At 37.6% G+C, this 26,185-nt stretch overlaps 1 protein-coding gene across 1 annotated transcript; it reads right to left on the reverse strand.

The window, feature by feature from the left end:
- Positions 1-1,687: 1,687 nt before the first annotated feature.
- On the reverse strand, positions 1,688-25,661 carry MOB1A (MOB kinase activator 1A). Its single transcript, XM_086327668.1, has 6 exons — positions 25,454-25,661; positions 22,375-22,541; positions 12,287-12,380; positions 10,466-10,599; positions 6,350-6,513; positions 1,688-5,372 (listed from the first exon to the last, which is right to left on the reverse strand). The coding sequence occupies exons 1-6, from the start codon at positions 25,465-25,467 to the stop codon at positions 5,295-5,297; spliced, it is 651 nt and encodes a 216-aa protein (XP_086183794.1). The 5' UTR covers positions 25,468-25,661; the 3' UTR covers positions 1,688-5,294.
- Positions 25,662-26,185: the final 524 nt, after the last annotated feature.

The following is a 26,185-nucleotide window of genomic DNA, read 5'->3' on the forward strand; positions in this document are numbered from 1 at the left end:
TAGTCAATGAAGCAGATGTTCTGCTGGAATTTCCTTGCTTTCTCTATGATCCAACCAATGTTGGCAATTTTCTAAACTCAGCTTGTACATCTGAAATTTCTTGGTTCACAAACTGCTGAAGACTACCTCGAAGGATTTTGAGGATGATCTTGTTAAGCATGTGGAGTGAGTACTTTTCCATAGTTTGAACATTCTCTGGCATTACCCTTCTCTGGAAATGGAGTGAGAACTGACTTTTTCCAGTCCTGTGGCCACTGCTGAATCTTCCAAATTTGCTGACATATTGAGTGCAGCACTTTAACAGCACCATCTTTTAGGATTTGAAATAGCTCAGCTGGAATTCTGTCACCTCCACTAGCTTTTTTGTAGTAAAGCTTCCTAAGGCCCCCTTGATTTCACACTCCAGGATGTCTGGCTCTGAGTCACTGCACCATCATGGTTATTCAGGTCATTAAGACCTTTTTTGTATATTCTTCTGTGTATTCTTGCTACTTCTTCTTAATCTCTTCTGCTTCTGTTGTGCTGTGCTTAGTCGTTCAGTCCTGTCCAACTCTTTGTGACCCATAGACTGTAGTGCACCAGGGTCCTCTGTCCTTGGGGATTCTCCAGGCAATACTAGAGTGGGTTGCCATGCCCTCCTCCAGGTGATCTTCCCAATTCGGGGGTCGAACCCAAGTCTCCTGCACTGCAGGTGAATTCTTTACTGCCCGAGCCACCAGGGAGGCCTCTCTACTTCTGTTAGGTCTTTTCCATTTCTGTCTTTTACTGTGCCCATCCTTGCAAGAAATGTTCCCTTGATATCTCCAATTTTCTTGACTAGATCTCTAGTCTTTCCCAGTCTATTGTTTTCTTTCCATTTTTCATTGAGGAAGGCCTTCTTATCTCTCCTTGCTATCCTCTGAAACACTGTATTCATTTGGCTGTATCTTTCCCTTTCTCCCTGGCTTTTTCCTTTTGTTCTTTCCACAGCTATTTGTGAAGCCTCCTCAGACAACCACTTTGCCTTCTTGTATCTTTTTTGGTGGGATGGTTTTGGTCACTGCCTCCCGTCAGGCACTCTGTCTACCAGATCTACTCTCTTGAATCTACTTGTCACTTCCGCTGCATAATCATAAGGGATTTGATTCAGGTCATATCTGAATGGCCAAGTAGTTTTCTCTACTTTCTTCAATTTAAGTCTGAATTTTGCAATAGGTCAAAACAATTGTAGCAATGCTATATTAAACAGACCTAAAATTAGGCATCTGTAATTTGAACCTCTAAAAATAACTAGTATTTCTCCTATGATAATGAAAAATGGCTGTTTAGGGTGTGGGGGGTATCTTACAGATATGCTGAGTACTCCTTTCAAGGTCAGAAAATTAATGAGTCTAGTCTTTCCTCTTCCCTTTTCTCAATCTCATAATCAGCAATGTATAAAAGAGGTCAAGAGCCTGTCCAGTGTGGTAAGGAGAAAACTTATTTTTTGTCTGGGATGGGTTTTAGCCACTGCATCCCAAGGCACAGTTTGTTTCCCGGGGGTGGGGCCCTGGTATTATAATACATTTAGTTCACTTAGGAACTTCCCTTTCTTCTAAGAGTTCATTCCTAAATGATAAGCCAAGGTAATCTTCCACAAACCCTGCAAAATTCTCAAGTTTCACAGTTAAATAGAAACAAATGTGTTGAGACATACTTTCATCAGTCCTTTCTTTCTTTCAATATATTTTATTCTGATGAAGTTACAAAAGTAGATACAAAACACTTTTTTTAAAAAGTACAGTTAACCGACTTAGAAAAATAGATAAAAGCCCCTAAAGGTTTAAAAATACAAAATAAATTTTCATGTAAAGAACATTTAAAAATATTTTAGATAATCAAGACTAACTTAAGCAAGTTATTTTCAATGTAGACCAAACATAGAATGTTGTCCTATAATGAATCTATAGCACACTGGTAATCCATTCGGATTTACAGAATACTTGTTTGAAACAGAATCTGATGAGAGAAAACCCAAGTGAATTTCAATGCAGTTGCTTCAGTAAAATTACTGCTACCACAGATAATATCATCCCCCAAAGCCCATTACAGTCTGAAATATCAAAATCTAATGCAAAAGCACAGGAAGACTGAAGAGCTACTATTTTCCCTCTTTGCCAGAATTGTACAATAGTTTAAAACCAAGTCCTGAACCAGTTACTGAAGTGGTATTAGGAGGAAATAATGTCCCTGTTGAAGCTGCTTGGTTTGGTGTCCCAGCTAGTATTTTCAGGCCAGAATTCTACAGAAAGCAGAGACAGACTCCTACAGTCAGGCAAAGGCGACACCAGCAGCATGACTACAGCTGCTTAGAAACAAATGTCTAGGACTTACACTCTTTGGGAGTGGTTTGTTTATGCGTATGAGGTAATGATGTAATGTTCAGAAGCTTCTCCACTTCTAATGTGACCTCACTGCTCAGAGAGAGGGCCAAACAGCATTATCATGAAATCTCAAAAATATTTGAAAAATTAATGTCACCATGAGGACTGCTCCTCTTGCCTCTGCTCTACTAGAAAAACTTTCCTTTTGCTGTTATCAATGTCATGATGAATACAGATGTGCATTTCTCAAGTAGGCAGCTACATGAGCTAAGGATCTACAGGTCTTAAGATGAAAGGAAATACTTTGTTAACTGGCAGCCTACTGAAAACCACTTTTTTCACAGTTTGGCAAAGAATAAAGGAGCCATTTGATTGTCAATACAAAAACTGTAGTACAAGGAAGTTTCACTATTTAAACAAAAATCTGCACATCATTGTCCAAAAGTTTTTTTTTAAAGGCCTGGAAATTAAAGCACCATAGGATTAACTGCATAATTCAGCAAGTACTAGCCAACCATGATTTTAGTCGGGTGTGAAGAGCAGTGATGAGACACTGAGAGAGGACTTCTGATTAGGAGGAGCCAGGGGAGTGAGTGTTACTCAGCGAGATAAATCAAGATCGAGAGGAGTCAAAGAAAGACTGACTCCGTCCAACTTTAATCAAAGGCTGGCCTTCCAGCCAAGCCAAGAAGGTGCTCTCTTCTCCATGTTCTCTGCCCTTTGCTCCATCTTTCCTGTTCACTCCTTGGCCTTGGATGTAAATAATGTTAACACTAATGTTTGGTTGCACTGTTAGTTAAGCCAGATTAACTGGGAATGCTTTTTTTTGGTATTGCTTTTTTTTTTTTTAAAAAGGGACATTTTGAATTACCTGAATTCTTAATTACCAACAAATTTTAAAATTTATGTCCCATTATTAAGCTGGCTCTACTATTGTTAATTTAGTTGCTTAGTTTTAGGGCTCTAAGTCATGAAGAGAGGGAGGATTTCTACCACTGAAAATAAATGAAAGAAAGTAAAAATACTTTTATTTGATGATACTTGAAATATTAGAAATGATAAAAATATAATCTTACTTGAGAAATATTTCATTCCTAGCAGACTTAATTAAAGCCAACAATGTTCAAAGTCAAGAGGCAGTAACATCCTAACATTCTAAAAACCTTCTTGTTTGGAAATGATCAACATAAACATACAGAATGCCTGATGGTTCTTTTGGATAATCTTAAAATGAGGATTATAGAATGTTCATAGAGGACTTTTTTAAATAAGGGATTTCCCCACTATTTCCCAAAACAACGATGTATGGTTTCAGCCTAAATCAGATAAAATGTTTTGTTTCCTTTAAAATTCTATATATATTTAAGAATTTACTGAAATTCAGTTATTACAAAAATGGAGTTTCTAGTCATTTTTTCTTTACAATCTGTAGAATAATAAAAATAAATAACAAAAAAACTTTCAAATTTAACCTTAACCAAAGGTATCAAGGAACATGGTGAGTACTTTGCAAAAAATCATAGCTCTGAAACAAATGTTGATGAATTTCAAGTGTTGCCAGTCTGGCAAGTCTTTAGTAATATGTGTGCCTCAATACACCTCAAACAGTCTAAATCTGAAAAATCTAATGAAAATTAGATCTTTTCTTCACTAAAGGAGATTCTTTTTACCCCAACAGAATAATTTCAAGTTTTGATACAAAAACAATTAAAACAGAATAAAATGCCAATCCATCCTTCGACTATTAACAGAATGAAGTTTTTTTTTACTTATCCCATTTTTGTCTCCTTTAAACATATACCCCCCTACCCCCAACACACACATACACACACACACAGATTAAAGAACATGTAGCACACCAAACTTTTAGCTGGGTTATAAAATGTGCATACCTTTAAGGTTTTTTATTATGGTTTTCCTTATGTTTTAACCTTACTGGGATAAAGTTCATGCATTTCTATACTACTCTTAACTAAGTCTCAAGACACAATAAAAATACATAGAAGTAGTTTCTATTTTAAGGAAAACTCAAAACAAAATAATCAAATACTCTTGAGTACTTTCTTCTATTCTATCCAAATTTCAAGGCCTCTGAAACCAAAAACATGAATGAAAATAATGGTTTTTGAGACCCCAAATTTGTTATAATTTTGTTGGAAGTCTTCCTTTTCTCAGCCAAAACCTACATATTAAAATTAATCTGAATGAAGCTTTTCAAAATAAAAATCTGCAAGACAATTAATTCTTAGATGCCTTAAAAAAATTCTTTGATACACACTAAAAATCCAGACAGGCAGTGAATAAAATCCCAAATGAAGATTAAAAAATAAAGTCATTTTAGAAATAACTCTGGTTGCTCCCATACCATGTCTTATGATGATTTAAACTGCAATTATGGATTTTGAAAAAAAAATACACGTATATAACCTATAAAAACATGAGCATACAAACTTCAAACTAAAAGGTTATCCAAAGTGACACAAACGTTTTTAATCTAATTTCAAAACGCCTCTTCTATTTGTAAAATAAAGGCAGAATAAAACCGACCTGACTGCATTATTAGGAAATTTGTTCTGGAAGCTTGTTAACAAATTTTTGGTAGAAATTTTTTATATCCATCATGCTGTTACCTGAATCAGACTTCAGTCATCTTCTTCAGTAAATGAATACGTAAACTAATAAACTACAAGTTGGTCCTCATATACTACAACCAGAAATGACTCTGTGGTAGTAACAGCAGTGATCATACAGTGCCTCAAATTCAGCATGTCCTGAACTTTTCTCTCTGAAGGTATTAGGCCAACCTACCTTTGGGACAATTTTATCAGTAGACACAGACAATTGGTGTCTTTTTATCCTGTCTTAAAGTCTGTATCACTAGTCTATAACACAAAGCAATGAGATAGCTCTAGCAGTAGATGAAGCAAGAAGGTAACTGTTCCCGAGAAAAATTTATCTGTCTTTTGATCCAAGCTTCTCAATTAATTCCTGAAGAGGTGCCAACTCACGCCTATCAATCAGATTAAACTCCTAAAAAAAGAAGAAAAACAAAATTTAAAAAAAGATCTAAAATTAAAACTCTATGTCATTCAGAGAAAGGATTCCCAACTCCAGCTTTCTGAAATCCAAAAGAATGATGAAATAATCTATGAATATTTTAAAATAGGATCATTTTTACTCCCTATTTTAAAATACAAGGGACTTAATAGATAGTGGCCTCCATACCTACATCTACATACTATCTATGACAGGCAACAATCTCTAAGAAAGACAAAAAAGAAAGCACAGTACATTCTCCTCTGTGTGGTACAGAGAATTGGATATATTATATCTACTGTAAAAGCTACTGGTTTTCCCATCAAAATATCTATAGAGAGATATATTTATATTTGCATAAAGAATTATATATTTCTAAAGTTAGGCTAAGGAGTCCCTATTCTTTGATCATTTTTTTCAAACAATGTGAATTATTTTGACTTTAAAAAGTTCTAATTCCAACTAAGGGCCCATAAGGAAATAGGCCACACCTCTGAAGGGGTGGTTCTTTGTGACATTTCTAGCTGCTAACTTCGTAAGATTCAGCCTGAAGTAGACTTTTGGAAACTTAAGATAGTAGCTAACAAGTTCTTCCAAAAGTTTCTCCTCCAGGCATAGACATCTCATGAAACGACACAACCCCAGATGTTTTTCCCATGGCATCCCTTTATTCAGCAGTGGCAATGGGACGTGAGGGTGCTGACAAGCTTCCCTGGGTGCTTGGTGCTTCATGTCATATTCCAATCAGAGACTGGGGCAGGTCTCTCCAGAGGCAAAAGGCCCCAAATGGGGGTGATGCCTTCTATTCTGTTATGTACATCAAAGAAATAAACAAGAAAAAGGGAATAAAACAGGAGAGCTGCATGCTTACCTCTATATCTATAAATAAGATACTATAAATACTTTATTAATTACCAATTCAAATACGTCCATGTCAAAGGACACACCAAATTCAATGCAATTCAACTTACCTGAACGAAGAAAATAAAGTGCTTAAAGGAGGTGTTGAGGTGGGCTTCCTCCTGAAGCTGCATTACAGAATCAAAGTGCTGGTGATAAATATGGGCATAAACCCTGAACAAACGCTTTAGGATGGTCTTTGCCACAGACATAAAGTTTTTAGGAAACGGGACACCTGTAATATATATATGTCTCAATCAGTCTTTTATCAGTAAGAGGAAAATAAATGGCAGAAAAATTTAGACAATGCCATGAACATCTCCAATACACAAATTCACAAATACAAGCTTCTATTCATATATATATTTTTCAAAAAGGCAAGGGAAAAAACCACCCAAACCTAAGTATGTGAGGTATCCTCATACCACACTTTTGCTGACTGCCTTAGAATAGCAGGCACAAGTGACAGGTTATGGAAGATGACGCTGAATCAAAGTTGAATTTTACTTGTTTAATACTGGAGAATTTCTCCCTAAAATTAATGGCAACAAGTTTGTTTGTTTCTTGTTTTTTTGGCCCTGTCATGCAGCCTGTTGGGAATCTTAGCTCCCCAGTCAGGGATCGAACTCGAATCCCCTGCATTGGAAGCGTGTTTTAACCACTGGACTGCCAGGGAACTCCCAGGAAGTTCTATTTACAGTTTAGACTATAAATAGAAAATTTTTACTTTTGGCAACTTATAACTCTAAAAAGATTTTTACACACACACACACACTCCACCAGGACTGGAAACTTTCCCAAGCAAAAGAAAAAGGCACACCTTGAGTCATTGTTATCTACTGTCTACAAATAAATATTTTATCTTCTGAGGTACTCTGAAAATCTAGTCTTCCTTCTTAGACTAGGAGTCCCCAACTTTATATTTAATTTTTTTAAGTGCTATTTCTATTTCCCTATAGTGTAAGAAGAGGAATAATACTTTCTATAAAGGGGAAGAATGGCACCTCCCTATTTTTCAGAGAAAATAAATATCTCCTCCTGAAAGAACTGGGAGAGATCATAGTCATCTCTCTCTAAGCAGTGCAGGTGGGGATCTGACTGGCTGCATTCCTGAGAATTTTGTTGACAAGATCAATGTTTCTCAGGAAACAGGCACAGAAGACAATACAATAGGCACTGAGTACAGTTAACAAACACACAAGAAGGCAACTGCTTCCCAATAACCTCCAGCAGTTGGCCTAATGACACTACGCTGCTCTTGAACATGGCCCTTTCTCTAATTTTTCAGAAAGCAAAAGTTAAAACACTTTCTCCTTCCCTGCACTCTGTATTCTTGACTTCTCAACCAGTCCTCAATAGTTTGAAATCCAGTGTATTTTGCTCTTGTAAGCTGATGTCTGTGCTCCTCCAGCCCTCATCCCCAGTCTTTGTAACAGCGCGCTTTTTCACACGTTATTCTGAGGGCTATGGACATGTTTTTCTGGACTTGGTCTTATGTTCATGTACTGAAAAGATGGATTTTTAAGTCAAATCCTTTTTCTCTCAGAATTAGCAAATGGGCACCTTGCTATTAAAAAGAATATTAATAAGCTGGATACATTAGCTTAAAAATGAGTAACAATCAAGTTTTGTCTAAAACAATAAATAATGGCATAAGTTAAGATCTGGATAATAGCTAATGAAGGGTGAAATAATTCCAGAACATTAGGATAAAATATTGAAGAACTGGGAAGCTGAAGAAAGGAGAATAATGACAAAAGTATTCTTTACCTCCATTAAGAGGGAGACTCTGATAAATATATACAAGTGATTTATTTTAATCTAAGCACTTTCCAAGCTGATTTTAACATTCAAGCACAGCCAATATACAATAAAGGATCTATGAGAAAGGAAACAAAAGGCTTTACAGAACAGAAAAATTGACCAACAGCAAACAGACCAAATACAACAACATGACATAAATTCTTCTCCTGAAAGCCTCTGATTAGATTTCAAAAAGGAATCTGCCATGTTCTGAATGTGTGTGTATGCACGCACGTGCACACACTTTGTTGCTCAGTCGTGTCCAACTCTTTGTGGCTCCGTGGATTGTAGCCCACCAGACTCCTCTGTCCATGACAGAGTTTCCAGACAAGAATACTGGAGTGGACTGCCATGCCCTAATGCAGAGGATCTTCCCGACCCAGGGATCAAACCCAGGTCTCCCACACTGCAGGCTTTGTGCCTCCTTCAAAATCATATTGAAATTCTAACACCCCAGACAATGGTATTAAGAGGTGGGGCCTTCGGGGTGATAAGGCCATAAGGCCTCTGCCCCTTTGGCTAGAATTAGTGCCCTTATAGGAAGAAACAGAGATGATTTCCCTCTCTGCCATGTGAGGATACAAGAAAAAGACTGTTTTCTTACTATCTGTAAACCAGGAATAGGACCTATGACAGAAACTGACCATGCTGGCCTCTGATCTTGGACTTCTAGACTTCAGAAGTTAAGAAACACATCTTTATTGCTTATAAGACCTCCAGTCTCTGGTATTTTTGTTATAGCAACCCAAACAGACATGACAGAATCTAACAATATGTTGTTCATTAGATAGCCTATACTGAAAATGACAAGGACCAATCACATCCATGAATATCAATGCCAAAATCTTAATCAAAATATCCAGAAACAAAAAAAAAACCTCTTGCAGCGGAACATTGTAAAAAATAGAGAAAACCTTACGATCAACAGAAAATAGAAGAGCATCTGATAAAACCCTACAATCAATTTGATTTTTAAAAATTCACAAACCTCTAACCAAAAGTAAGATTTCTGCTTAATGCTGAAAGACTAGAAGCACTCACATGAAATTAAAGGATGTTTGCCTTCATCCCCTTTACTCAGCACTGTTCTGAAAGTACTAGTTACTGCAATTAGTTAAGACTACACAAGTAGTATATTTATCAGAAAAGAATAGATGAAATTACTATTACCTTAGTCTGATGTGACTATAAACTGTAAAAACCCAAGAAAACCAATCCAAAAGAAATAGTCAGAAACTGATGGTCAATTATAAAATTCATAGATACATCAACAGCTTTCCTATATACTAAACAATAACCAGTTAGAAACCAGATTATCAATAAAAACATTAAGTGCCTATGAATAAACTTAAGAAACTTGAAGGACTAAAGTAAAATACAGAATTTTTCCAAGAGGGAATAAGAAATAATTAAAAGACTGTTCTTGGATAGAAAGACTCAGTATTGTCAAGAGAACAAGAATCCCTACATTAATTTACAAACTGAATGAAATCTTAATAAAAATCTCACAGGTCTTCTTTTTACCTTGACAAAATGTTTATAAATTCTTTGGAAGAACAAACTTTCCAGAATAGCCGTGAGTATTCTGAAAAAGAAGAGCAAGGAAGAGAGACTAGCCCTACAAGATGTTCAAAGATGCATGGCTATGCTAACTAAAACAGTGTGGAATTTCTATAAGAATAAAGACATTAAAAGACTCCAAAACATATGTCAATTTGCTGTACACACACGAAAATTAGGGGATAAAAGACACATGTATTTGATAAATGGTACCGGACAAACTGACTAGCATTTATAATTGGGAAAAAATTCCTGACAGAACAAAGATTTAAAAACAAAACCACAAAAGAACTAAATAAAAGCATCAACAAATATTTTTATTATCTTTAAGTAGGAAAGTCCCTTCTGATCATTGTATTAAAATCCAATCATCATAAAGGCAAAGATTAATAGGTCAAAATAACATACATAGCCAAAAACCCCTCATAAACAAAATAAGTCAATAAGGCAACCTAAAGAAAAATACAACATGCACGACAAAGATCCAATATAGCCTTAACATAAACAAACAGAAAAAGGGTATAAACAGAAAACATACAATGATCAATAAGCCAAAAAATGCTCGATCTTTTCAATATTTTGTAAAATGAACATTATACTAGAAATTCATTTACCCATTTTAGAAAAGAAACACTGAGAGGCAACTAGTACTGACGAAGAAACACAGGCAGACACAAACATGGCTGGAAGGAGCACACGTCTATAACCTTTCTGTAGAGAAATCTGGCAGTTTTTATTGGATTTTGTTACACTAATAGAGCATTAAAAAGAACATAACACATTTATCATTTAAAAAGAATATTAGTTCTACAACATTAACTCACCAATTTTAGAAGGAAAAAGAGTTTCATCATCAAGTTGATCCTGAACCCAAGTCATCAAATAGTCAATGTATTTTGGTGCAGAACATTTGATTGGCTTTTTAATATTAGTACCATCTGCCCAATGATATTCGTATCTGGAGAGAAAAAAGTTTTAGTAATAAAGTTTTCAAATACATGTTGCAACTTATAATCATAGTAGGTTCACAGTATGTCTATGTGGTTAAGTGTGTTCATGCACACACACACACACACACAATTTTAGCAAATTAACCAAAGTTCTACTGAAGATTACTTGGGAGTTCCCTGCAGAAAGACAGCTGACCCTTAAACAACATGGGTTTGAACCACAGAGGTCCACTTATACACAGATATTTTTCAACAGTAAATGCTACGACCCACAGTTGGTTGCATCCATAGATGCAGAGGGACCATGCATATGGAGGGCCGACTCAACTTACACAATATTCTGAAATATAATGGAAAAGAAAAAGACAGTATGGCAGCTGGCTGTGCCAGAATTTGTTTTACAACACAGCCCTGAGAAAGGCCAAGGAACTGAGTTCCTGTCAGTTAGACAGAGGGTGCTGAGGAGTGGGTAAGGTGCTGGTGGATCCTCCATATTCTGAGCTTGTTGGCCATTATGTAATTATCAATAGAGCCAAGATTACAAAACCCTGTTTTTTTGAGAGGGTTCTAAAGAATAAATCTTAGGCATGCATTTTTTTCTACCTCACTTTTGCTAAGCTAGAATGATAAATAAAACTTCACTTTATGAATCATTTAAGCCAAAGATAGGAAATTTGAGGGCTAAAACAATACTTCACAAAACAAAAAGCATCTCTCCTAAAATAATGTAATAATCACAGAACTCAAATTCACTGGGGACCTTTTTCACCTTTACATAAAAATGATAGCAAATTCAGAAAGGACTATTTTTTCCCAAGAGGTAAATCTCTTAATACCATCTGTCATCACATAAAAGCAATCAATTGCTATAGGAAAAAAGACTGGAAGGATACTAAAACATTAATTCTATAACATCTTAATCTTGTGGGTGATAAAGGGTTCTACCTCTTTGTCAATATTTCTAGAAATTTATTAGTCAGGAAATTTTAATCTAGCATCTTTAAGCCAAGTAACTAAAGCAGCACAATTTGGAAGTAATTAAATAAACACAAGGAAAAAAATCAAATATTAAAGGTCAACTAAAAATTCTAAGAAATTAATTTAAAAAACAAAACCATAAATTTAACAAAATTGAAAAAATAACTTTTGCAAAAGCAAGATAAACCTAAATTTCTTTACTTCCGATCCTACTGAATATTCATACTTGCTGCTGCTAAGTTACTTCAGTCGTGTCCGACTCTGTGCAACCCCATAGATGGCAGCCCACCAGGCTCCCCCGTCCCTGGGATTCTCCAGGCAAGAACACTGGAGTGGGTTGCCATTTCCTTCTCCACTGCATGAAAGTGAAAAGTGAAAGTGAAGTCGCTCAGTCGTGTCCAACTCTTAGCGACCCGACCCCATGGACTGCAGCCCACCAGGCTCCTCCGTCCATGGGATTTTCCAGGCAAAAGTACTGGAGTGGGATGACATTGCCTTCTCCGGAACATTCATACTTACTACAATGCAATTATAAAAAATCAAAACACTGGGAAACACATATCCAAGTATTTAATAACTAAAAGGTTAAAGGTAAGCTTTTGTTTTCACAAGCAAACAGGCAAGAAAAACAACAAGTCTATACTATTTAATTTATATCAATTGGTGATTAGCTTTATTTAGTAATTCAAATACCTATATAATAGCCAGTTTAAGTACCTTGGACCTGCAGACATGACTGGACAGCTTGCTTCAGTGCAGAATTCTGTGATAGTTCCATATAACATGTTGATCTGGTTGAAGAAATCCACAGCTGGAAAATTAATAGCAGAATTGTGTTAAAATGTCCATGTAAATACAATAAAACATCAGATCTTTCAACTGCAGGATTCAGTCAAGAATCCTCAGGAGATTCAACAATCCAGGGGCACTATAAATTCTTTTTTTAATTGTCACACCTAAAGTAAACAAAAAAAAAATGTTTATTTATGTGGCCGTGCCAGGTCTTAGTTGTAGCATGTGGAATCTTCAGTTGCAGCATGTGGGATCTCCCCAGCACTGGGAGCTCAGAGTCTTAGCTACTGAAATCACCAGGGAACTCCCTTAAGTAAACTTTTAATATACACTTATTTTTAATATACTAAGCTTTTAAACAGCCTGTAAGCAGGAAAATACTAGAGATATTAATAACTTAATGGCAACTGAGCTTCCAGTTCAAGATGGCAGAGTAGAAGAACGTGCACTTAGATTTCCTCCTGCAAGAGCACCAAAACTGCAACTAGTTACGGAACCACCATAGACAGGAGGATGCTGGAACCTACCAAAAGATAGCCCATGTCCAAAGACAAAGAAGCTGCAGTGAGATGGTAGGAGAGGCACAATCATGATAAAATCAAATGCCACAGCCACTGGGTGGGTGACCTACAAAAGTTCTCCCACTGTTGTGAAGATTCTGAACCCCACATCAGGCTTCCCAACCTGGGGATCCGACAAAGGGGCTGGGAATCCCCAGGGAATCTGACCTTTGAGGCCAGCAGGATTTGATTACAAGACTTCCACAGGACTGGGAGAAACAGAGACTCCAGTCTTGGAGGGCACAAACAAAACCTTGTGTGCACCAGACTCAGAGGAAAGGAGCAGTGACCCCACAGGAGACTGAACGAAAACTAACTGCTGGTGTTGGGGGGTCTCTTGAGGAGGCATAGGTCAACAGGGGCTCACTACAGCGTCCGTGGCACTGGAAGGTCCCCTTGGCGTAAACCCTCTAGGAAATCACCACTAAACCCTACCATAAAGCCTATAAAACCCAGGGCTGGGTCGCCTCAAGCCAAAAAGCTTCCAAGGAGGGAGGACAACCCTTCCGATCAGCAGATAATTGAACTAAAGCTTTACTGAGCAAGGCCCTGCCCACCAGAGCAAGACCCACTTTTTCCCACTACCAGTCCCTTCCATCAGGAAGCTTACACAAGCCTCTTAGCCTCTTCCATCAGAGGGCAGAGAGAAGACGCAAGAAGAATCACAGTCCCCCAGCAACTAAAACAAAAACCGTATTACAGGAAGTTAATTAGCATGAAAAAGCAGAAATTTCTGTCCTAGATGAAGGGACAAGATAAAACCCCAGAAAAACAACTAAATGAAGACAGGATACCTTCCAGAAAAAGAATTCATAGTGATAGTCAAGATGATTCAGGATCTCAGAAAAACAATGGAGACAAAGATTGAGAAGATGCAAGAAATGTTTATCAAAGACCTAGAAGAACTAAAGAACAAACAGAGATGAATAATACATCAGAAGGAATCAATAGCAGAATAACTGAGGCAGAAGAATGGACAAATGATCTGGAGGACAGAATGCTGGAAATTACTGCTGCAGAACAGAATATAGAAAAAAGAAGGAAAAGAAATTAAGATAGCCTAAGAGACCTCTGGGACATCATTAAATGCACCAATAATCAGATTATAGGGGTCCCAGAAGAAGAGAGAGAAAGAAACTGAGAAAATATTTGAAGAGACAATAGCTGAAAACTTCCCTAATGTGGGAAAGGAAGTAGTCAACCAAGTCCAGGAAAACAGAGAGTCTCGGGCAGGATAAACCGAAAGAGGAACACACCAAGACACACATAATCAAACTGACAAAAACTAAGGACAGAGATAAGACATTAAAAGCAAGAAGGGAAAAACAACAAATAACATACAAAGGAACTACCATCAGACTATCAAGTTGATTTCTCAACAGACACTCTGTGCAAGAGGGGAATAGCAAGATATATTTAAAGTGATGAAAAACCTACAACCAAGAAGAACCTACAACCAAGAATACTCTACCCAGCAAGACTCTCCTTCAGATTTCATGGAGAAATCAAAAGCTTTCCAGATAAGCAAAAGTTAAGAGAATTCAGCACCACTAAACCAGCTTTACAACAAATGCTAAAGGAACATTTCTAGGCAGGCAACAAGAGAAGGAAAAGACCAACCTACAGAAAATAAACCCAAAACAATTAAGAAAATGGTAACAGGATACACAATCAATAATTATCTTAAATGTAAATGGATTAAATGCACCAACAAAAAGACAGACTGACTGGGTGGATGAAAACATGTGCAGGTATGCACTTCCATTTACCACATCACTCTGCTTGACCCCTCAAATTGTATGTAATTATGTTCTTAGGTTAATCATGTCCCCATTATGGCTTACAATTGTAATTATCTTTTTTGTCTGGCTGTGAAAATTGATAAATATCTCCCACTACTATGATTATGTAACTATCTCTCATTTAATACCACTGTATCATGATTGGTCAAAAGAAAAATAACAGAATTCTGTATTACCAAAATTACCATTTAATAGGAAAACCTGTAATCACTTCTTAAAATCTGGACACATTATCAGAATTAATTTGGAATTTTTTGAAAAATACAAATACATAGGAATAGATTTTTTTTGTGCCAGAGTTCCAGATATGTTTCTAACGAGCAACCATGTTTAAAAACAACTGGACCATATGAGGAAATTTTACTTTTATCGCGTTTGTTTCACTTTTTCTATTTCTTATTCAGTGCTCCCGTTTCCTTTTTTTTTTTTAATTTTTCTTTCTCAAGCCTTTATCAAACCTAGTAGAAAACTCTGTATTCATATATATAATGTGCATAACATATAAATTTTAGAAAACTTCTGAATTTTTGCCTAACTAAAAAATTTAGTCTGTTTGCCTTGGTTTAGTTTGATTCTACTTGTTTGACTCAGCATGAATAGAATGCTAGATTTCTAATTTAAAAAAAAAAAAAGATATGCAACAAGCAACAAAGGTTTACTGTATATATAGCACAGGGATTATTGACTGTTACAAGATACAGTCAATATCTTGTTATAATCTATAATGGAAAACAATTTCAAAATTAATATGTGTATATATATAACTGAATCACAAAACGAATTCTACTCTTTGAAATTTAGTAACGTTTATCTTTTTGCCAGTTTTTCTAAACGCCCTATGAACATCAAGTAACAATGTATGAGATACAAAATTTTAAATACATTTGTTTAGAATATAAGATTGTTATTGTTCAGTGGCTAAGTCATGTCCAACTCTGTGACTCCATGAACTACAGCACACCAGGGTTCTCTGTCCATCACTAACTCCCTGAGTTTGCTCAAACTCATGTCCATTGAGTCAATGATACCATCCAACCATTTCATCCTCTGCTGCCCCCTTCTCCTCCTGCTCTCCATTTTTCTCAGCATCAGGGTCTTTTCCAATGAGTCAGCTCTTTGCATCAGGTGGCCCAAGTATTGGACCTTCAGCTTCAGCATTCATCCTTGCAACAAATATTCAGGGTAGACTTCTTTTAGGATTCACTGACTTGATCTCCTTGATGTAAGGGACTCAAGAGTCTTCTCAAGCATCACAGTTCAAAAGCATCAATTCTTTGGCGATCGGTCTTCTTTATGGTCCAACTCTCACATCCATACATGACTACTAGAAAAACCATAGCTTTGACTGTATGGACCTTTGTCAGCAAAGTGTTGTCTCTGCTTTTTAAAACACTGTCTAGTACTGACATAGCTATTCTTCCAAGGAGCAAACATCTTTTAATTTCATGGCTGCAGTCACTATCTGCAGTAATTTTGGAGTCGAAGAAAATGAAATCTGACACTGTTCCCACATTTTCCCCATCTATTTGCCATGAAGTGATAGGATCGGATGCCATGATCTTAAAGTTTTTTGAATGTTAAGTTAAAAGCCAGCTTTTTCACTCTCCTCTTTCACCTTCATCAAGAGTCTCTTCAGTTCCTCTTCACTTTCTAACATTAATGTGGTTATCATCTGCATATCTGAGGTCGTTTCTCCCAGCTATTGCTGCTATTTCTCCCAGCAATCTTGATTCCAGTCCAATGTTCCATGTCTAACTCTTACCGTTGCTTCTTCTTTTTTAAAAAAATAATTTTATTTAATTATTATTTTTGGCTGTTCTGAGTTTTTGTTGTTGTGTGAGGGCTTTCTCTAGTTGCAGAGAGTGGGGGCTACCCTGTTGTGGTGCCCAGGCTTCTCACTACAGTGACTTCTCTTGTTGCTGAGCACAAGCTCTAGGGTGGGTGGGCTTCAGCAGCTGTGGCACGTGGACTCAGCAGTTGCCGCTCACAGACTCTAGAGCACAGGCTCAGTGGTTGTAGTGCACGGGTCCATGGCATGTGGGATCTTCCCAAACCGGGGATCAAAACAGTGTCCGCTGAATTGCAGGCAGATTCTTAACCACTGGACCACCAAGGAAGTCCCTTACTGTTGCTTCTTGTTCTGCATACACGTTTTGCAGGAGGCAAGTAAGGTAGTCTGGTATTCCCATCTCTTTAAAAATATTCCAGTTTGTTGTCGTCGACCCATACAAAGGCTTTAGCATAGTCAATGAAGCAGAAGTAGACGTTTGTTTGGAATTCCCTTGCTTTTTCTATGATCCAGGGTATGTTGACAATTTATCTCTCGTTCCTCTGCCTTTTCTAAACCCAGCTTGTACCTCTGGAAGTTCTCAGTTCATGTACTGCTGAAGCCTAGCTTGAAGGATTTTGCTGGCATGTGAAATGTATGCAATTGTACAGTAATCTGAACATGCTTTGGCACTGCTTTTCTTTGGGATTGGAATGAAAACTGACTTTTTCCAGTCCTGTGGCCACCGCTGAGTTTTCCAAATTTGCTGGCATATTGAGCGTAGCACTTTAACAGCATCATCTTCTAGGATTTGAAATAGCTCAGCTGAAATTCCAACACCTCTACTAGCTTTGTTCATAATAATGCTTCCTAAGACCCACTTGACTTCACACTCCAGGATGAATGGGTCTAGTGAGTGACCATATCATCGTGGTTAACTGGGTTATTAAGAGCTTTTTTATACAGTTCTTTTGTGTATTCTTGCCACCTTTTCTGCTTCTGTTAGGTCCTTGAAATTTTTGTCCTTTATTGTGCCTATCTTTGTATGAAATGTTCAAATTAATATAAATAAAATCTACTATATTTAAATTATTAATGGCATTATTCAAGATGCTCCTATTCTTAATTTTTTCTGGACTTGATAAAATATTCTCAGAGAAATGTTAATCTGTCTCAATGGCACCCCACTCCAGTACTCTTGCCTGGAAAATCCCATGGACGTAGGAGCCTGGAAGGCTGCAGTCCATGGGGTCGCTGAGGGTTGGACACAACTGAGTGACTTCCCTTTCACTTTTCACCTTCATGCATTGGAGAAGGAAATGGCAACCCATTCCAGTGTTCTTGCCTGGAGAATCCCAGGGACGGGGGAGCCTGGTGGGCTGCCGTCTATGGGGTCGCACAGAGTCGGACACGACTGAAATGACTTAGTAGTAGTAGTATGATTATATATTTTTTTATTTTCCCTTATATATCTTCTGATTTTTGTTTTATGTATCTTTGTTGTTTGGTGTCTAATGGTTAATGATGTGTATCTTCTTTGTGAATTGTACCTTTTATCATTAAAAATGCTCATCTTTGTTTTATTTAAAAATAAATGAAAAAAAAAAAAACAACCCAAAAATTCTAACTTAAAGGTAATTATTGTATTAGAATATACAATTTGATGATATCCAAGCAAATGAAAATCCATACCTTATTAGTCTCGACTAGACCATTTGTGTTAGGAAAGAGAAGAAAAGTATTGTGAATATACTGTGAGGGAGGTGTTTCAGCTGTATCAGGCATTTAAAAAATCTAATTTATCATAAAAAATTGAGACCCAGTGCATATTGAGGACATAAAAAATACATGAGATAAAGTCCCTTGTCCTAGAGTCTCTAGCTAACAAAAAGGACAAAATCAAGAGTGGGATAATACAACATAAGGGAGTGTCCAAAGGCCAACAAAAAGCGCTAGAAGAATTCAGAGGAAAGGTAACATCTTGGGAAGCTGACAGTCAAGGATACCTCCTTAAAGAGCTTCAGCTAGAACCGGAAGAAGATAGAAGAGGAAGGGGGTAAGAAACTCAGGCGTAACTGACTGAAACATACTGCTTTGCGCAGAGAGAACCACAAAGCCTTGGAAAGATTTGTTAAAATGTCTCAGTTCCCTGTCTAAAAGACTACCTAAATGCAACTAGGGCTTTTCCAAGTTTCTTAAAAAACAAATGAATAACAAAGCTCCACCGTGTTAAAAGGAATTTTATACAAAACCCCCTCACTTATAAATTTTCCTCTTAAATTAGTCATGTTTTCTAAGAAAGTAATACACTGAATACTCTTTCAAAACAAAGAATGCGCCTAGATGGTGTGCTGGTTCTATTGGCCTGCTCAAAATATGGTCCAGAGATTCCCTGTTTCATAGGGGAAACTGTGAGGTCAGAAACATCTTAATTGCTCTGAATTCTCACTCTCTTAGGAGGCATGTTGGAGCTGTCCAGAGGCTCCACGGTGTGACACCACACAGACTGAATACAGAAGCAAGTACGAGAATCCAGCCATCAGACATTAAATAAGATTTGCAACCAATGCCATACTTCTCACCAACATTATTTTGGAAAATAGCTATTTTTATAAAAATACGTTTATGTTAACATGTAATGGGTTTACTATTGCTATTTTCAGATGAATTAAAAAATATTTTTAATTGCTCAGTTTTAATTTCTAACACAGGATCATTAAACACAACTCACATAATTAAAAACTCTTTGGGTTCTCAATAATTTTTAAGAGAATAAAAGGACCCTGGAACCAAAAGGTTGAGACTAGCTGATTAGAGCAGTAAGTCTCAAAGAAAAATCTAAGGCTGAAGAAGGCCAACAGATTCCTTCAGAATGAAAGATGATACACAAATAGCCAACAGACACATGAAAAGATGTTCACCACTGGGGCTTCCCTGCTGGTACAGTGGTTATGAATCTGCCTTGCAATGCAGGGGACACTGGTTCTATCCCTGATCTGGGAAGACCCCACATGCCTTAACTATAAGCCTATGTGCCACAACTACTGAAGCTTGTGTGCCACAGAGCCAGTGCTGGGCAATAAGAGAAGCCACTGCAGTAAGCAGCCGGTGCAACTACAAAGCAGCCCCCATGCTCCACACACAGTGCAGAAAGCCCACACACAGTAATACAGACCCAGCGCAGCCAAAAACAAAGAAATAAAGATGAGAAACAACAACAAACAAGGTGTTCAACATCACTGATTATTAAAGAAACACAAATCAAAACTACAATGAGGTACCACCTCACACCAGTCAGAATGGCCATCATTAAAAAGTGGACAAATAACAAATGCTGGAAAGGATGTGGAGAAAAGAGAACACTCCTACAATGTTGGTGGGGATATAAGTTGGTACAGCCACTGTGAAAAACATTATGGATGTTCCTCAGAAAACTAAAAATAGAATTACCATATTATCTAGCAATTCCACTCCTAGGCATATATCCAGACAAAGCTATAGCTCAAAAAGATACATGCATTCCTATGTTCATAGTACACTTCACAATAGCCAAGACGTGGAAACAACCTAAAAGTCCAAAGACAGATGAATGCATAAAGAAGATGTGGCACATATACACAATGGGATATTACTCAGCCATAAAAAAGAACAGAATATGGCACTTCCCTGCTGGTCCTGTGGTTAAGACTAGGTGCTCCCAATGCAGGGGGCATGGGTTCAATCCCTGGTTGGGGAACGAAAATGCTGCATGCTGGCTCCCCCTCCTGGCAAAAAAAAGAACGAAATAATCCCATTTGCTGCAAAATGGATGGACCTAGAGATTATCATACTAAGTGAAGTAACTAAGCTTCTTATATACAGAACAGATAAACAACAGGTCCTACTAACAGTAGGGAGAATTAATATCCTATGATAAACAATACTGAAAAATATAAAAAACACAGACATAACTGAATACATGTATATATAACAATCACTGTGCTGTACAGCAGTAATTAACACAACACTGTAAATCAACTATCCGTCAAGTAAAAAATCTAAAAAAGAATAAGATAATTTGAATAAGATTACAAAAAAGGGGTCTTTTCTGAATAGATAATACTTAACGTAGTTCACATAACAAAAGAGAGAGAAAAATATAGAGAGAAAAAAGTCTAGGGACTTCCCTGGTGGTCCAGGGGTTAAGAATTCACCTTTCAATGCAGGGGATGCAGGTTCAATCCCTGGTCAGGGAAATAAGATCACTCATGCCACTGGGCAACTCCTGAGCCCGTGAGTTCAGAGCCCATGCTCCAAAACTAAAGAGAAGCTCGCATGAGCGGCAAGGAGACATCCTGCACGCCACAACTAAGACCCAACGCACCCAAATGAATAAATACTTTTTTAAAAAGATCAAATGCCAACCATTCCAACGTCCCCCTCCTAATTTTTTCTGTCTCTTGCCCCATAAGTTTCCTTATCCCATCTAACACAAAAGAAAACACATTATATACTTTTGCACCTTGTTTTTTTTCCCTTAGTAATATGAATAACATTTTTTAATGAGTTGAGGAAAATAAAATTTTTCTTAATGTGGCTACTGGAAATTTTTAAATTATATTTATAACTTACAATATATTCCTATTAGACCACACTATCAAGGCAATGATTATCAACGCAGAAGCATCTACACTGTTGGAAGTATGTACCACCACCTGAGATGCAGTCTTAAAATCAAACCTGAATTTGACCAAAGCTCCAAATCTGTACTAACATGGTAGCCACTAGACACACAGGACAATTTACATTAAAATGAAGTGCAATTTACATTAAAATGAAGTGCAATTTAAAATTCACTTTCAGTCCCAGTAGCCACATTTTAAGTGCTAAATGGCCATAGTGAAGATACATTTTCATTATCACAGAAATATGTCTGGGATTTCCTTCAAAATAATCAGAAACAGCACAACTGGCCATGAATTGATAATTGCTGAAGCTGGATAACAGATACCTGGGAATTCATTCTACTAGTTTCTCTATGTCTGTATGTCTGAAAATTTCCATTAAAAAGTTCTAAAGATTCCTGGAACAACAGAAATTCCTAATAGACTTAAACCCTATCATCCAGAACTGATCTCATCTCAAAAATGATGGGCTCCAAAATGATGCTCCAGTCTCAGCATACCCTCCCATGTCATGCCCTTACTTTCCTGAACTCAGAGTGACTTTCAGCTCATGGATCACTCTGCTTTCTCCCAGGCTCTCAATTTCCTTCTGACTACTCTAAAGTCACAATAATGAAGTGACTGACCAAAGCAAGTATGCTTGACTTTTCTGTATACATAGGCAAATGAAAGGTGCTGGCAGTTGGCGCACAACTGTGAAGATGGATCCCTACAAAGTCATGTCCATCACAGGTATGATCTTTGTGTTTTATCAATTTCTCATTTGCCCTTACTCAGCAATTCAGACCATTCTCAGAGATTACCCCAAAGCACTCTTCGTTTCTCCCTCAGGTCTCTCTACTCAACCACACAACTACACCCTGAAGAGAAAACACTTTGGATGTATTTGCACTTACATGTTTCTTCACAGATAATGTTTTATTATGATACTTACACTCAAAAGGGCTTCCTTGGTGGCTCAGATGGTAAAGAATCTGCCTGCAATGCGGGAGACCTGGGTTCAAGCCCTGGGTTGGAAAGATCCCCTGGAGAAGGGAATGGTTACCCATGCCAGTATTCTGGCCTGGAGAATTCCATGGACTCTACAGTCCATGGAGTCGCAAAGAGTCGGACATGACTGAGTGACTTTCATTCACATGCATAAAAGAAAATTCATTAACACAAAGATTTTAGCAAAATCTTATCAACTAGTAATGTTGAAAGTTATTAAAAAACTTACTGTTAACAGCAATCCATTCATTGAGGTCCTCTCCCTCTGGCAACATAACAGCTTGTCTCAAATTCCCACTTCCTAGAGTTGCTTCTGCATGTTTTAAGAGTTCATACTGATGAGATCCTTCAGGGATATTCTTCTTTGGTTTGAATGTTTTAGAAGAGCGGCTACTACTGTTAGGTTAAAAGTAAGAGTATATAAATTTTTAGGACCGGACATAGAATGAAAATTTTAGGCATATAAATTGTTTTGAAATTAAAAAACATTTCCTGAAAAGTGTGACAATGTGGGGGTAGGGGACACACAATAAAGATTTAAAATTTTAAAAAAGTTTCCCCTACACAGAAACAGGAATAGCAGCACAATTTCACAAAGAGGGCAATTTTACTAAGCTGCACAAAGCAGTCTGGTATAATAGAAAGGGCAACCTAACCAAAAGAAGAAAAAACGTGGATTCTAGTTCTTGATCTGCCACTAACTCTGTGATGACTCGAGAAACCTAACCTCCTTTTGGCCTGTTTTCATCTACAGAAAGCAGTGCTGTGAGAGTGGTAGTTCTAAGGCTCTTATAGCTTAAAAATCCAGTTTTCTGTATCAAAATACTTGTGGTGCCATCAAAGCAAACTACAGAAGAATCACTAACATTTGGAATTTATGGCAGGGAAAATAAACAACTGGTTTTGGAGAAGGAAAGTAAGCTTTTATTCCTATCTCACACCATTCATAAGGTCTTCCTAATATGACACAAAGCTTGTAAAAAAATGGACAGATTTCTAACTATAACAATTAAAACTTCATTAATTCAGAAAAAAAAAGTACTTGTAATACATATTACAAAGTGTGAACTACATAATAAAGAGCTTTTATAATTGGTTAAGAAAAAGGCTTTAGAAAAATGGGCTAAAGAGATGATTATATAATTCAGAAAGAAAAACAGTGACAAATGAACAGATGTGAAATGCTCCTCAATCTGTCCCTTCTGTTTCTAGGTATCTGTCCTTGATATGAATAAGGATGTGTTTTCCAAGATTGTTTTTAATAGTGAAAAACCTGGAAACAATCCTAAAGCTTACTAGCAGTGAAATGAGTATGACACATCTATATCATGGAATACCATATGGCAATTAAGAAGAACAAGACAGAGTACATGAATTCACATAGACAGATTTCAATACATGGCCACACATATTACAATATGAAATGTACGGCAGAAGTCTATTTTGTAAATGCACAGAAAATGTCACCCATCAAATTGATACTGGTGATTACTTCCAGGAAGGGAAGGAAATAAGACTGAGGACTTTCACTTTACCTGAGTAATCCGAATTTTAAATAAGACTGATTGTTAAGTAAAAAGGAGTTATGAAAACAATAAAAATCTAACATGGAAAGCTTGTGTTTAACATAATAAAGAGCCAAATTTAATAGGGAAGTATTACATTAGAGGGAATGGCCCTTTACAATAAAAACAAGCTGTGAATGACAGGAAGCTAAATACGGAAAACTAGCAAGAAAAGATGTCTCAAGGTTCTGTACTATCTTCATGTAAATGAAGACGTCTGTGCTTCAAATGGCACCATCAAGACAGTGAAAAGAATCTACAAAATAGGAGAAAATTTTGTAAAACGCATATGTGATTAAGGGACTTATATCCAGGATAAAGAATTTTTACAACTTAAAATCAAAGACAAGCCAATTTAAAAAATGGTCAAAGTGTGTGAATAGATATTACTTCAAAGAATATACACAAATTGTCAATAAGCACACAAAAAGGTGCTCAACATCATTAATTAAGGAAAAACAAATTAAAATCACAATGAGATACCACTTCACATCCACTTAGGATGTGCTATAATCAAAAATTCAATTAACAAGCGCTAGAGAGGCTGTGGGGAAATTTCCAAGAGAATTAACACATACATCCAAAACAAAAATCTATACACAAGTTTATAGCATAATTATTCATAATAGCCAAAAAGCGTAAAGTCAATTGTCTATCAACAAAACAAAGTTTAAACGAAATAAACAGAGCCATATTTAGGTCCAAAAAACAAATAAGAACTGTGCATCCACAAACAAACCACTAACTAAACATCAACATAAGAAAAAGACTGGTTATGGGGGGGATTGTTCTGGTAATAAGGAAACTTTCAATTAAAATATAAATCAAATAGATTTTGATACAGTAATCTCACTTTGAAGGCTATTCGCTTAAAAAATCATCCAAAGGAGGGGAAAAGCGACTGTTAGTCAAAGCTTTGTAATCCTATTTTACAACAGCAAAATACTAGAAAAGAATCCAAATTTCTCACAATAAGAAACGGAGTGAACTCTGGTTATGATACACTTAGATGTCAAGTATGTGGGTGATGCCCATAACTAAAAATGGATTCGCTCATACAATACATATTTAAGCAGCACACTAGGTAGAGAGGGCCACTCGAGGAAAAAAATGTGTTACAGCAATGCTTCCCAAACGTTAATGTGCTTAAGAATCATCAGAGAATTTACAAAGTTTTCCCACTTGAAGGCTCATTTGGGTCCAACAGCCATCTCTAAAACAGGATTCTACTGAGTTAAAAAGATGTTAGTTAATTACACAAATTCACAAAATGGGCTGAATCAGAACTGTTTGTAAAGGCCGCAGCTTAACTTTACAGACACTCCCACATTTTCCAGGGGCGGCATTTTTCCGCGGGGGTAATTTAATCCTGACGATAATAAAGCTGGCGTACGGTGGAATAAAAAGCTTAGTCAGCATGCATCGTTACTAAAAGACTGGGGACTTGAGAGAAATTGGGAGCCCCGGATCGTCTCTCTGCCCTCAGGCGCACTCGGGCGTAAAAGTTTCGAGGCGCTACCGGCCTCGGGGCCTTTCTATACCCCAATCTTCTCGCTCCGCTTCCTTTGCCTCGACCTTCATCTCCGTCGGCTTCTGCCCACATCCTAGACTCCCCCAAGACTCCGAGCGCTAGCAGAGCAAGCACCTGGCACCCCTACCCCGGCCCGGGGGTCTGCCCTCGCCTCAGGCGCCCCATCGCCCCTTCTGGCCCTCACCCAGCCCCGGAGCCCCGGCCACACTCACAAGAGGAAGCTCATCTTCTGTCCTCTGAGGGGAGGGGCCGCTGGCCCCCGCCGCGTTCAGGACTCGGAGTCCGCGCGGAACCGGGAAGGAGCGGAAGGTCCGAAGCCGGCGGACAGCCGAAGCCGGCGCCGCCACAGCTCCAAGCCCGGGTGGAACCGAAGCAGAGCCGGTGCAAGCGGGTGTGAGCAACTGAACCCGCCTAGTACTCCTCCCCCACCTTCCAGACCCAAAATGCGGAACCAGCAAAATCTCGCGATCTAAGGCTTCGTTCGGCACCGCCCCCCATCCCTAGAGCGTATCTACAAACCCCTTTTTGCACCGCCCGCTCCTTCACCTCAGCCAATCAGGGGCCTCTAAGGTCGGGTTTCCGCTCCGGAAGTCTTGGTGGGTTCATGGTCCTTGGCCTGGAAGAATGGCTGACCTTGCGCTTGGTTCTGATTGTCGCTGCTGTGTGCCTCCTGCCTCCCTAGGTGGCAAGGGTCCTTTGTGAGCGCAGAAACCTTAGTTTTTTGTTTTTGTTTTTTTCCATTGTGGTGTGAAGTTTGTGGAATCTTAGTTCTTTGACTGGGGATGGAACCTGGGCCCATGGCATAGAAAGCCTTGAGTCTTAATTTCCTAAAACAAATGTTTTAAATTTTAATTTGATTTTTAAGTTGAGATTTAAAATTTACTCTTTATTTATTTTTGAATAATTGAATTTATTTTATTATTTTTTGGCTGTGTTGCATCTTC

The sequence above is a fragment of the Bos grunniens genome, chromosome 11 (genome assembly GCF_055505025.1).
Source record: "Bos grunniens cultivar Pamir isolate PY7600 chromosome 11, Bosgru_T2T1.0, whole genome shotgun sequence".
Lineage (NCBI taxonomy): Eukaryota > Metazoa > Chordata > Mammalia > Artiodactyla > Bovidae > Bos > Bos grunniens.

Excerpts from the sequence above, each read along its gene's own strand:
- MOB1A (XM_086327668.1), bottom strand. Across the intron at positions 6,514-10,465 it reads TCTTTTTCCTTCTAAAATTG|GTGTCCCGTTTCCTAAAAAC; the intron begins GTGAGTTAATGT and ends TATATATTACAG. Across the intron at positions 5,373-6,349 it reads ACTTTATTTTCTTCGTTCAG|GAGTTTAATCTGATTGATAG; the intron begins GTAAGTTGAATT and ends TTCTTTTTTTAG.